We start from the raw sequence: 13,796 nt of genomic DNA, 5'->3' as shown, positions 1-13,796 counted from the left end.
GTCTCATTTCTTGCGGTCGAGATCATATTTCATCCACACTTCTGCATGATCTCGCTGTCGAGCAGTGAAATCAGCATCAGACTTATTTTCTTTCCTCACCAGGTCCACTGGCTCAGTAGGACACGAGGAAGTAAGCGCTAGATTATTTTCAGACAACGCAAGTGCTAGTTCATACTTATCTCGTCATACCGTATAGTTGCCCCTTTCAAGAGGCGGTATGTGCGAGATAAATGCTATTGGGTTTAGTCCTAAAAAACACCGTCAGAGATAGTGAGAAAAAATGATATTATAATTGCATGCTTTAATTTAACATTGGTCAAAATTAAAACATATAACATTCTTATACACTAATTCTACATCACAGTTGGACAAAAATAGAATTAATGCATGAAAAACTTATGAATAAACATTATAATATTGCTATTATCAATGTTGGCCAGAAAAATAACAATATTATAATTTACTGACTAAAAATGACTACTCTTCAAATTAAATTCTCTCGTTGGTTCGAATTTAATTAGAAGATAATAAACTTTAATATTACAGTGGAAACATGAAAGAATTATTTATCTACTTTTCAGAAGCGTTTTACTATACTAATCTACTCTCTGAAAACAATTATCCCGTTGGTTCAAATTTTAACGGAGATTGAAACTAGACAAAAACATCAAAATTTCCTTCTGAAAATGAATAAAACATAAACTCGTAGTTCTCTGTTCATTTTCCCCAGACTGCAAAACAACCTGGCCAGCTCTGCTCTCGCGCGCGCTGCGCCTTCGCAGGACGCAACCTAGGCCTAGGTCGGCAAAGTCGCCCGCCGCGCGCGCCCGGCTGGGCCGAATGCTGGCCCGTTCGTTCTTAGCCATTTATCGCGGATCGACGGTCGAGCGCGCTCCTCGACGGATCAAAACCAGCACGTGGTGTCTCTCCCTGAACCATAGGTTCATTCATTTCCCTCCCCTTCCTCTCTCAGCGCAGCGACCAGCGGGCACTGAGCGAAGGCGAGAGGTGATGGCCCCATCGCCGGCGCGCGCGCTCCCTAGCAGGTGAGCGCGCCACCGTTGAGTGGCCTAGCCGCGATACCCTTGTCCCGAGCTCGCGCAAGCCCGACGAGCAGCAGTGGCTCGGCCTTCTTCTCGCGCGCCGACAAGACGGCAGCACGGTGCAGCGGCGAGGTAAGCCGTCTTCTAAGCCCTTCCCCTTTCCCCTTCTTCTCTCGCTTGTATCTCGCTCTATTCTTCTCAGATCTTATTCGATTGGGGTTAGGGTTAGGGTTAGGTCGAGTTAGGGTTAGGGTTTGAGTTCCTTTTCAAAACCGTGACCCTTTTTTACTCATTTTCTTCACCCGATTTGTGCTTAGGGTTCGATGAACCCTCTGTTTAGATCCAAAAACGGATCTATCACCTCCTAAATTCTGATACCATTGATAGAAACGTTACATAATCACTAGCCATAGATCTAGCATACTTACTTACATTTGATGAAGTGTAAACCCTAGAACATGTACTAGTACGAGAAAATAGAGAGAGAGTGGGATGCGGGTGGCAAACCATCGGCCGCCTTCGCAGAAGACGAGCTGGCCATCGCAGTGCTCGGTGGAGACTCGCGACGGTGTAGTGGCGACAGTGTCCGTAGTCGAAGGTGCGGTCCAGTGGTGGCAACAAACCTTGTGGTGGTACTTTCCGTCATTGGCTGTGCACCCTCTCTAGATCGGTGTTAAGGTTTTGTCGGGGGGGGGGGGACTGTAGCTTGGTCAACCTCGTGAAGAGAGCCGCTGGCCCCACCTCTTTTTTTTATAGCGCAGTGTGATGGAGCCCACCAACCATGTAGGGTTGGGCGCCCTCGATCAGGGTGCGGATTCAAGGGTCTAATTGTCAGTTGGTTGGAGATCATTTAACACCAGCCCCTCCTCCGGCTCTTTTAATCACCTGTGCGTGGGCCCAACGTTGTTAAATCCGTATAAAATGGCACAATTTAAGCTATTGAAAAATTATAATAACATGTTTCAAATAACGCGAATAGTAACGCTACTTATCAAAGTTGCAAAATTGTAATTGTACCCGTTAAAAAACCCCAAATCAAACGAGAACCGACTATCCTCGAAGTCGAACGATCGATCTCACGGTCACGGGGCGTGTCCATACTCCATGGGCTTGAGCTAAACGAAACGGGACCTCTGCTGGAGGCTGTGCCGGACTCCTGCAGCTTGAGCCGAAAAAATGGTGACGGCCGGCTAAACCCCCTTTCCTCTTTCAAATCCCATCTCCCTGTCGCCGCCGCCGCCTCTCCTCCCCGCCCCACTCCCGCTCCCACTGTCCAACCCACCACCCGAACCTTAAACCCCGCGAACCTCGCCCAAACCCTAAACCTCGTCGAGCCGCAGCCCCAGCCATGCCGAAGGTCTTTGGCACCGGCGTCTTCGAGTTTCGGCACCCCCGAGCGGCCGAGTACCCGCTCCCCGGGGACGCCGCCCCCGCTACGGCCGCGGCGCCCGACAAAGTCCCCGCATCCACCGGCGGCGGCTCCATCACGCTCCTTGACATCCAGCGGGACCGCCTCACCCGCGTCGCCACCGAGCATTGGGGCACGCCCGCCGCTGCGTCCGCCTTCGACGCGGACCTTGTCAGGAAGATCTATGCCACCGAGCTCCGCGTCGAGGGGCGGGGCCGGAAGACCGTGCCGCTGCAGCGTGTCATGATCCTCGAGGTCAGCCAGTACCTCGAGAACTACCTGTGGCCGCACTTCGACCCGGCGGACGCTTCCTTCGAGCATGTAATGTCCATCATCCTCATGGTCAACGAGAAGGTCATCCTCTGCCCCGAATTGGATTCGAGAGCTTGCTGCCTGCTGCTAGCTCGGGCAATTTCTAGGGTTTCTGACATGGTTTGGACCTTATGTGCAGTTTCGGGAGAATGTGGCGGCTTGGACATGTTTCCATGACCGGAAGGATGCATTCAAGGGGTTCCTGTGGCGGGTTCTCAAGCTCAAGGAAGAGGTTTGTGTTGATTTTGCTTTGCCATTCAAATTTTGTTTCATGTGAAAATCTAATTTATGACACAGTTGTTTTTGGAGTTCATTTATGTGTCTACTTTAAATAATTTTTGTAGAGCATGGATAAATCTGGGTGTTGGCAATTGTTTGTATTTCACTTTAGACAAAATGTAAGAGGTAGTGAGATGTAGTCACTATAGTTGGTGGTGAATTGAGAACATCATATTTGATTACCAAAGCTTAAGTTTGGTGGTTTGAATTGATTCTGTTGCACAGACGATGGTTTCCCCACTTCATTGTTCAGTTGTTTTGAGCTCCAGTTGAAGAGCTTGTGCAGAGTATTTCTTTCTCAGATGCTCTGGTACAAGTCTTCTCAATCTCAAGTAGTCCAGGTGCCTTGGTTGTTATTTCTTACAGGCTGGGTCATAGAGTTGAGAGGGGATACTGGTCGTGTGTTGCTTATGTTCTTTTTGTTTTTTGTTGTGCACATACCAGCTGTTTTCATATACAAATAGTTTGGTTGTTTGTCCATCTCCAGCTCAAAACTTATCTGCTTATGACAGTATGGTATCTATGGCTTCTGGATGGTTCCTTATGAAAATATTTTGAAATTACGATGCTTATTCTGAAATTTTCTTCTTATGCTATCATGCAGGAAAGGGCTCTTAATATGGCCGAGAAAACAAATTACCTCCTGTTCATGATAAATTCATTTCAGGTACTCACTATATTTTCCTTGGGGCAGTATTTGCATCACATGCTGATGCTTCATTTTCTCAATATACTTTGTTTAATAACCTCTGTTCAACTAGACAACCACTACATACTCGATCTTGAGGTTAAATGGAGATATAAGTTCTTTATTGAATTGATATGTGCACTGATATTTATTTTATAATTTTCAAGATTATGAGCAATTGTCAGGTTGCCCTAATAACTTCAGATTTAGTTATGCAAGGCTTACTCTTGTGTATACACATTGGGATCGTCCAATGACATGTATTTTATGCTTTGCTGCAGAGTTTGGAGGACGAGCTTGTCCGGGAAACGATACTTCAGTTAGTAAGCCTAAAGCTGTGGAACACTCTTTCTTTTGGACGACTTCAGGTAATTTTAGGTTTTCTTCCCTATGAATAATTTTTTTATGTGCTAACTTTTGGGTTCTTATCTTTGTTTCAAACATATACAGATGGAACTCTGCCTTAACCCTGAATTGATTAAGAAGTGGACCAAAATCAAAAGAAGAGAGGCAAAGGAAGCAAAAAAGGCTGACCAACCTATGGACCCTTCTGAAATGCTCGAGAATAAGTTCCTTAGGAATCTAATTGAAGAATTCTTGGAGGTGCACCTTTGAAACTATTCTTCTTACTCAGTTGTTGCTACATATGAATCTTGCTTAACTCCTGTGGAACTTCTTTGTAGATTCTTGATTCAAAGGTCATACTATCCAATCAAGATGGTGGTGAAGAATCTGTATTGAACGAGTCGCTCAGTGGGCAGATCGATGATTCTTGTGTCCTATATTGTGAGAGATTTATGGAATTTTTGATTGACATGTTAAGCCAGCTTCCTACTAGACGGTATGTAATTACTAATCTTGTATGCAGCACCTTTATAAGAGTAGATTTACCTAATAAGTCATTCAATTTTACACGCACACTCCACATAGATCCAAGAACCTGAGAACTTAACATCCTGCTCTGCTATTTTTGCAATTATGTCGTTAGTGCAAGTAGGAGTTCCTCATGATATAAATACCCATACACATATAGAGCCTTTAGGGGCTTGAATGCTTATAATTCTCCAGTTCATTCATGGGTCAAAATGGAAACCTGGGATAGAGTTATATACAGAGCAACTGCCTTTTTTGACCATGCAGTTCTCAATGTTCTTGCACATCAAATAATCATAGAAACAAATTGTGAGTACCTGGCTCTGTCCACCCTGAGCAATTCAAATCATGAAGCCATAAACCAGTGTATTTCCCTCCATTCAAGGGTGTTTACTTTCTGCTGTCAGAATCTCTCATTTTCATAACGGGACATCAGTTCTGTGATCTGGTTGTCTCTATAAGTTCGTATCATGTCAATTATGTGATATGGTTGTTTCTATAAGATCGTATCATGCCCACATAACATTTTTCCATTGTATTTTTACCTAGATTTCTTTAGCCTGTTCAAGAAACACATCTATATTCCTAAGCAAAGGAATATCTTGATTCAGTTAAATATCGTTTACAAGTGGCATTGCTAACAAACCTTAGCTTGCATTTGCTTATGTCTTATCTTTGCCCACTTATGTTGGTTATAATCTGCAGATTTTTGAGGCCCCTAGTTGCTGATGTTGCTGTTGTTGCCAAGTGCCACTTAAGTGCACTCTATACTCATGAAAAGGGACGCCTTTTTGCACAGTTGGTTGACTTGCTGCAGTTTTATGAAGGTTTTGAGATTAATGATCACTCCGGGACACAGCTCGGTGATGATGATGTCCTGCAGGCGCATTATTCCCGTTTCCAAGCTTTTCAGTTGCTAGCATTTAAACAAGTGCCTAAGGTGTCCACCTTGTTGTCTTGTCTAATTTGATTTCATTTTGCAGTTCAATTTCTTGTACGCTAGTAGTAACATTGAAGACTTATTATTTTTTGTTTTAATTATTGCAGTTGCGAGATTTTGCCTTGTCTAGTATTGGTTCACTCCATAAGCGAGCTGACTTAACAAAAAAGCTGCTTGTCTTGTCAGATGTGGAACTGCAAGATCTGGTTTGTAACAAGGTGAGAATTTTCACATTTTAGTTTGTGCTTGTTGTCTATAAATTATGTCAGACTCTTTTGTTGTTTGTAAATGGATTCCGGATTCCCTGACATGTGTCAGCTGGATATGCTTCTTGCTTGTCATGGGTAGTCTATCTTTCAAAGTTCGATGGTGCTCCAATATCCAGACTTAAATTAATAAAATAGCATGAAAACCACATGCGTCAATTGGTCATTTTGATAATTGACCATTCAATGACTGATCTGATTGTAGTTTGTTGGAAATTTCCACACACATTGTATGTTTTTTGAGGTTGGGTGTACAGGAGCACTTAAATAGGCTGGATAGGTATATATCCTCTTAGATTGAGCTGCATAGCTTCTACTTCTTCTCCCCCTTGTCAATGAGGCTGCAATCTGAAGAGGTGAGACTTACATTGAGTCCCTTTTACCTCGGTGATATTAGGTGATCTTAGCTGCAGGTTTCAAATGAAATTGCTTCCCATGTGGTTGCATTTGGGAATCACTGGACATTAGAATCTGCACATGATATACACCTTACAAACAGCACTGAGATCTGACATGCACCGACTTCCTTAGGCCTTTAAATGTGTGGAGCAAGAAACGATTTTCAAGAAATTATATGTTCAAAAGCAGTAAACACCGTCTCAAAATAAGCAGCAAATGCATTTCCCACTTGGTCATATGTTAATCCACCAAATAAATACTTCTCATTCTTATTTCATAGCATGTCCTGTGCATTGTCATTAGTGGTTAAATGACATCAATGGTGAGCAAATATGGAACTGTCAGCTACCAGTCAAAGGTCCGAGAAGTTATCTCTGATGACAATGATTGCTCACCATTTATTTTGTATTTTCACCCGAACAGCAAATTAGTTCCATACTGGAGTTGGCTTAAAAGTTGTTCTCATGGTTTATAGCTTATTATTTTATAATTGCTTATTAGTGATTTTTTTTACCTGTATAACTGAATGCATGCTTTTGAGGTGCTAATATGTCCTTTTTAAGCAGCTTAAGTTAATCTCAGCGAAAGATCCATGCAGTGGAAGGCGTGATTTTCTTATCGAAGTCCTAGTTGCTTTTTTTGAGAAGCGGCAATCCCAAAAAGATGCAGTAAACGCACTTCCTCTATATCCAAATGAGCAGATCATGTGGGATGAAAGCCTTGTTCCTAGCATTAATTACTCTGGAGAAGGCTGTCTTGCCCTCCCAAAGCTCAATCTCCAATTCCTGACGCTTCATGATTATTTGTTAAGAAATTTCAATCTGTTTCGTCTTGAATCAACTTATGAAATTCGTGAAGACATTCAGGAAGCTATTCCTCATCTACATGCTTATATCAACAATGAAGGAGAGACTGCCTTCCGTGGATGGTCTAGAATGGCTGTTCCGATTAAGGAATTTAAGATTACAGAAGTGAAGCAGCCAAACATTGGAGAAGTTAAGCCTTCTGCTGTAACTGCTGATGTTACTTTCAGCATATCAAGCTACAGGCATCAGATAAAATCTGAATGGGATGCTCTGAAGGAGCATGATGTTCTATTTTTGCTGTCAATCCGCCCTTCTTTTGAACCTCTTAGCCCTGAAGAGGCTGCAAAATCAACTGTGCCAGAAAGGTTAGGATTGCAATATGTACGTGGATGTGAGGTTATTGAAATTCATGATGAGGAAGGAACACTCATGAATGACTTCACAGGAAGGATAAAGCGAGAAGAGTGGAAACCACCCAAAGGTGAGATTCGTACTGTCCGAGTTGCCTTAGATACAGCACAGTACCACATTGATGTTACTGAGACAGCAGAGAAGGGCGCAGAAAATGTGTATGGAACATTTAATATTCTAATGAGAAGGAAACCCAAGGAGAATAATTTCAAAGCAATCTTGGAATCTATACGTGATCTAATGAACGAAACATGTGTAGTTCCAGAATGGTTGCATAACATATTCTTGGGTTATGGAAATCCTTCTGCCGCACAGTGGATGAATATGCCTGATCTTCTGGAAGTTATAGACTTCAAGGACACTTTTCTCGATGCCAACCATGTTCAGCAAAGTTTTCCAGATTACCAGGTATGTATTTTGACTAAAACAATTGCTTTCTCGGAGTGTATCTATTCTCATTTTCATCTTCAATCTCCAAGCTTCTAATGCTTGAATTTTTCAGGTTACATTTATCAATTCTGATGGTACAGAAAACCTGCATCCAAGTCCCCCTTTTAAGATTAGGCTATCCAAGAAAATGAGGGAAAGCAGTCATGCTCTACCTGGCAACGTGAGCTCCAATTTGACTGTTAAGAGCAGTAATAATATTGCTGATGGGGAGCCTCAGAAAGAGAAACTAATTGTTGAGAGTTACATTCCAGCTGATCCTGGGCCGTATCCTCAAGATAAACCTAAACAGAACTCAGTGAGGTTCACACCCACTCAGGTACTCTTCAGACTATCAGACAATCCAATAGTTTCAATTGGTGCATTGAGGCACATTTAGAGCATTTTTTGTGCATATTAGATGCTTCTTCCAACATCGAAGATATGATACTGTCTCTGGTCAAGAATCATTATTTTTATCTAAGTGTACATGCAATGGTTATCTGACTGGAACTTGAGTACATAACATATTTGCTCTCTTAAGTATATAGAATAAGCCTACACCGACATGTGTGTAGGCTCAATATGTGTGATCTGCTAGCGTCTTTGCTTTCATGATGAGTGTGGATCTTATTCACCTTAAAAATTCTGACCGTGATAATATTATTTATTTGTAGATTGGTGCTATAATATCTGGTATTCAACCTGGGTTGACGATGGTTGTTGGTCCTCCTGGTACGGGGAAAACAGATACAGCTGTGCAGATATTAAATGTTCTATATCACAACTGTCCTTCACAAAGAACACTGATTATAACCCATTCCAATCAGGCTTTGAATGACTTATTTGAGAAGATAATGCAGGTACCGTTTTTGTGCAATATATGATCTAAACTTTTACCTCGTACCTTACATCAGTACTTTTTCAAGATATATGGTGTGTCAATGCTGTGCTGTACATTAATGTGACTTGTTACTGTTGGTGCACCTGACTGAAAATTAGTCGAACATTTCCCTGCTCTTCCATGTATAATTGCAACATGCTTGTTTTACTCCTTGTTGATTCTGATCTGTTCTGTTAATAGAATCCAAAGGTAAAAGGGTACATGTTCTGAGGGAGTGAGGGATTTGAACCTCATGCTTCCATACATTGTTGCTTAACATGCCTAAATGCTACAGTTTATATTTTTTATTTTCCTTGAATTTTGACTGGTGGCATGAATCATTTTATTCACTTCATGATGGGTGATATATGTTTGCTAGATGCTTTTCGTATAATTGCAGAATATTTTTAATAGGACTATCTGTTGCATGTTAGTTTGCTACAGGACATCTAATACTTTTTTTTCCTGCCAGAGGGATGTGCCTGCTAGGTACCTTCTCCGCCTTGGTCAGGGTGAGCAAGAACTGGCCACTGATCTTGATTTTAGTCGTCAAGGACGTGTCAATGCTATGCTGGTCCGGCGGCTAGAGCTGCTCGGTGAAGTTTCTAAATTGGCGAGATCTCTTCGTCTTCCAGAAGATGTGGGCTACACATGTGAAACTGCTGCATATTTTTGGCTATTACATGTTTATGCCCGTTGGGAACAATTCTTAGCTGCCTGTTCTCAAAATCAAGACAAACCCTCTTTCGTCAAAGATCGCTTCCCATTTTCAGAGTTCTTTTCAGATACTCCACAGCCTATTTTTACTGGTGAGTCATTTGAGATGGATATGCATGCAGCGAAAGGTTGTTTCAAACATCTTTCTACAATATTCCAAGAGCTGGAAGAGTGTAGGGCTTTTGAACTACTTAAGTCAACAGTGGAGCGAGCAAACTATCTAATGACTAAACAGGCCAAGATAGTTGCTATGACTTGTACTCATGCAGCATTGAAGAGGAGAGACTTTCTTCAATTAGGTTTCAAATTTGACAATTTGCTGATGGAAGAAAGTGCACAGATATTGGAGATAGAAACTTTTATACCGATGCTGCTGCAGCGGCAGGAAGATGGCCATGCTCGTCTTAAACGTTGCATTTTAATTGGTGACCACCATCAGTTACCCCCTGTTGTGAAGAACATGGCTTTTCAGAAGTACAGCCACATGGACCAGAGTCTCTTTACAAGGTTTGTTCGACTTGGTGTCCCTTATATTGAGCTCAATGCTCAGGGTCGTGCAAGACCTAGTATTGCTGAACTTTATAACTGGAGATACAGAGAGCTGGGAGATCTGCCTTATGTCCGTGAGCAAGCAATCTTCCATAAAGCTAACGCTGGGTTCTCTTTTGAGTATCAGTTAGTTGATGTTCCTGATTATAAGGGAAAAGGCGAGTCAGTGCCTTCTCCTTGGTTCTACCAGAACGAAGGGGAGGCTGAGTATATTGTTAGTGTGTATATCTATATGCGCCTGATTGGTTACCCTGCCAATAAGATTTCAATATTAACCACCTACAATGGTCAGAAGCTTCTTATTCGTGATGTGATCAACAAAAGATGCAAGCCATGGAATATTGAGCCCCCTAACAAGGTAATTTGCAATAAGTACGGTGTTTGCTAACAGTTTGTTGGCTTTCGTTTTTTTTTTGGTACTGACATCCATTGGCATATCATATCTAGGTTACCACTGTGGACAAGTTCCAGGGCCAGCAAAATGATTTCATTTTACTCTCTCTTGTCCGTACCCGTTTTGTGGGTCATCTTCGTGATGTCAGAAGACTTATTGTAGCTATGTCCCGTGCTCGTCTGGGCTTGTATGTGTTCTGCCGTCGTTCACTGTTTGAACAATGTTATGAATTGCAACCGACATTCCAGCTGCTCCTCCAAAGACCTGATAAGCTTGCCCTGAATCTCGAGGAGTGCACTCCTTTTACCGAGCGACCTTTGGAGGAAACTGGAAACATCCATTACATTACTGGTATTGAAGACATTGATCACCTAGTGAAGTTCAGGCTGGAACATCTTCATCAGGTATGTTGTCCAGTATATCTCTGAAATAAATAGTTGCTATTTTTGGTATTTAAAAAAAACCTAAGCCAAAACTACAATTTCTCTGTGCAACAGATGCAATACATGCAGTATTATGCTCCTCCGGGAAATGAACTGCCTCAAGCAGTGCCAGAAAATATTGCTGATGCAATCCCTTCTGAAAATGGGAATGCTGGTAGTGCTCTAAATGATGCAAACGAGCACATGGCAGTGGAAGAAAATGGTGGTGCGAATGACGCAGTGATCGGTAATAGGATGGACGAAGATGGTGTTGAGGCAAAGGATGACATGACACAAGAAGGGAACAAGGGTGAAGGGAGTGGCGTGGGTCACATGGCTACAGAGGATACACAAGGGGAAGCACAAGCTAGTACAAATGACAAGATGGAGGAAGCAAATGCCACGTCGACGGACAAGATGGAGGAAGCAAATGCCATGTCGATGGACAAGACGGTGGAAGCAAATGCCATGTCAGCGGACAAGATGGAGGAAGCAAATGCCATGTCGATGGACAAGACGGAGGAAACAAATGCCACGTCGACGGACAAGACAGAGGAAGCAAATTCTGATCCGAAGGACAAGATGGATGAAGAGTGACGTGGTGCTGTAGCCAGTTTTGAAATAGAGGTAGACTTGTGCTGTCTAGCTACAGATCTTGATTTGGAACATCATATATTCAACTGTGTTACCGCAGATGAAGGCTGATAACATGCCCCCCAAGAGGTGTAGCCGTGTGGGCAGAGCCAAGATTGACATACGATGGCTTATGTTCCTGCGGTTAATGATGGTGAAGGTTGTTCGCTACCATCTTGGCCATGCTATGGCTCTGTTCGGTTTATCCTATATTCGGTTTGTTCGGCTTTTTTTTTTCAACCGAAATAGTATTTTTCTCTCACAATAATTTAGCCGAAACAATGTTTTTCAGTCAGTTTTAGTCAAGTTTTAGACCAGTGAACGAGGCATATGCTGGAAAATATGCCTTTTCTTTGCAACCAATGTATTGAGGAGAGAGGGGAAATGTTTCATGGAGATGAAACTAGTCAGCGTTGTTTCCCACGCATTGGAAAACGGACGAAACTTGCACCGAGACGATTACTGTCTTGTTTGACTTATAAGCTGTAATTTTTAGTTAATGAAACAATGAATTAGCGTACTTTCAGCCATGGATTGTTGTCACCCGATCCACTGTGGCTCGCTGTGGCAACGAGGCTGTAGGCTGATCAAGCAGCCGCGTCAAATCTCTTACCCTTTCCGTCAAATCTCCATGGCCCACCTGCTCCCCTTCACGTTTGTCCATTCCGTCAAACCTCCATGCTCCCCTTCACGTTCCAAATCTCAATTTCTCCGATTCTTTTTTTTCTTTTGTAATTGTTTATTTTGTCTCTCTAGACTGCAAGGGTCGATGAATATGATTATATATAATATGCTGTGTGAAAGTGTAATATTCTATGTGTCTATGAATACTATATATATAATATCATGAATTTGTGTGAATGTGCCAGTTTAAAAAAATATACAATAGTTACATAGTTCACATGACACAATTATCCTAGCACCTTACCAGAATTAAATGTTACAAGTAGTCCATGAAACAGTGAAATGAATGTGTGCACTGAGGCCCCGTTTAGATCCAAAATTTTTTGGATTTTGGCTACTGCAGCACTTTCGTTTGTATTTGGCAATTAGTGTCTAATTATGAACTAATTAGGTTCAAAAGTTCCGTCTCACGTTGACGGCCACGACGTTTTCAAGACTCCGAGCGCTAATCTGGCCGTGGCCGCCAACGAACTTGCTCACCTCCCGCAGACGCCCGAGCTCGCCAAGGTCGCCGCTATGCTTAAAGCGGCACACCGTGGGAGGGTCCTTACATCGTAAAAGGTGTTACTCGACCAGGGTCTTATCGCTTATGCGACTTAGATGGACTCGATGTTCCCAACTCCTGGCACATAGAGCACCTTATACGTTTCTACCCCTGAAATAACATAGATATGTATTCTTTACTTTAATATTAATAAAGTTCTGGTCTCCATAATTTCTCTACATTTTTTCCTTCATCATAAGCTTCACTTACCGTTAGCGGGATATAAGCCACTCCGCGACGGCCTCCAATACGCTCGACAAGTACGCCCAAAGCGCCGAGTACGATTTCTCCAAATCGCCGAGCACGGTAACTCCAAATCGCCGAGCACGGTAACTCCAAATCGCCGAGCACGGTAATTCCAAATCACTGAGCACGATTTCTCCAAATCGCCGAGCACGATTTCTCCAAATCGCCGAGCACGGTAACTCCAAATCGCCGAGCACGATCTCTCCAATTCGCCGAACACGTTAACTCCCGATCGCCGAACACGATCTCTCCAATTCGCCGATCGAACACGTTAACTCCCGATCGCCGAACACGACTTCTCCAACTCGCCGAACACGTTAACTCCCAATCACCGAACACGATTTTTCCAAAAATCGCCTACTATGCTTCCTCCGGGTCGCATAGGTTTTCTACAAAAACAACGACGGTCTTACGTTCCAATTTTCGCAACATAGCCCGCCGATCGTCAAGCAGCACACCTTTTTCCTTCTGTTTTCTATGGAAACGACCCAGTCCCTGACTACATCCTACACGCGCTTAGGGGCTCCGCCCTCTGCGTTACGGTTGGTCGGCTACGGTTCCTTGGCCATGCCTGTTCGTCCTACACGTGTCAGCGCCTCTGCGCTCGACGTTATGGACTATGGGCTAGTCAAGGCCTAGATTTCAGGCATGAACTAAACTCTCGGACGCCGCTTTAGCCATTTCTCTCGCCACGTCACTCAAGTTGGCTGCTGGGCAGCACGTTTTTTCGCAATAGTAACTCCGGAGGACACCAAGGCTCTAACATCCCACCAAACGTACTATAAGCTCGGTGCTCTACGTGTTGGGCTGTAGGCCACGGTCTTATGACAACGCCTGTTTCTCCAACATACGCATGGGCTCTGCGTTATGCGT

The 13,796-nt window shown here is 43.1% G+C and overlaps 1 protein-coding gene across 1 annotated transcript; it reads left to right on the top strand.

Moving 5' to 3' along the window:
- The first annotated feature begins 2,137 nt into the window (after positions 1-2,137).
- Positions 2,138-11,873, top strand: LOC136530643 (uncharacterized). Its single transcript, XM_066523368.1, has 14 exons — positions 2,138-2,805; positions 2,903-2,995; positions 3,647-3,709; positions 4,012-4,098; positions 4,181-4,333; positions 4,414-4,571; positions 5,309-5,543; positions 5,651-5,761; positions 6,775-7,833; positions 7,928-8,191; positions 8,529-8,714; positions 9,207-10,358; positions 10,448-10,798; positions 10,892-11,873. The coding sequence occupies exons 1-14, from the start codon at positions 2,392-2,394 to the stop codon at positions 11,411-11,413; spliced, it is 4,848 nt and encodes a 1,615-aa protein (XP_066379465.1). The 5' UTR covers positions 2,138-2,391; the 3' UTR covers positions 11,414-11,873.
- The last annotated feature ends 1,923 nt before the right edge of the window (positions 11,874-13,796 follow it).

This window comes from Miscanthus floridulus, chromosome 2, assembly GCF_019320115.1.
Source record: "Miscanthus floridulus cultivar M001 chromosome 2, ASM1932011v1, whole genome shotgun sequence".
Classification (NCBI taxonomy): Eukaryota; Viridiplantae; Streptophyta; class Magnoliopsida; order Poales; family Poaceae; genus Miscanthus; species Miscanthus floridulus.
The sequence above is the reverse complement of the archived record's forward strand: the minus strand, read 5'-3'. Positions and strand labels throughout refer to the sequence as shown.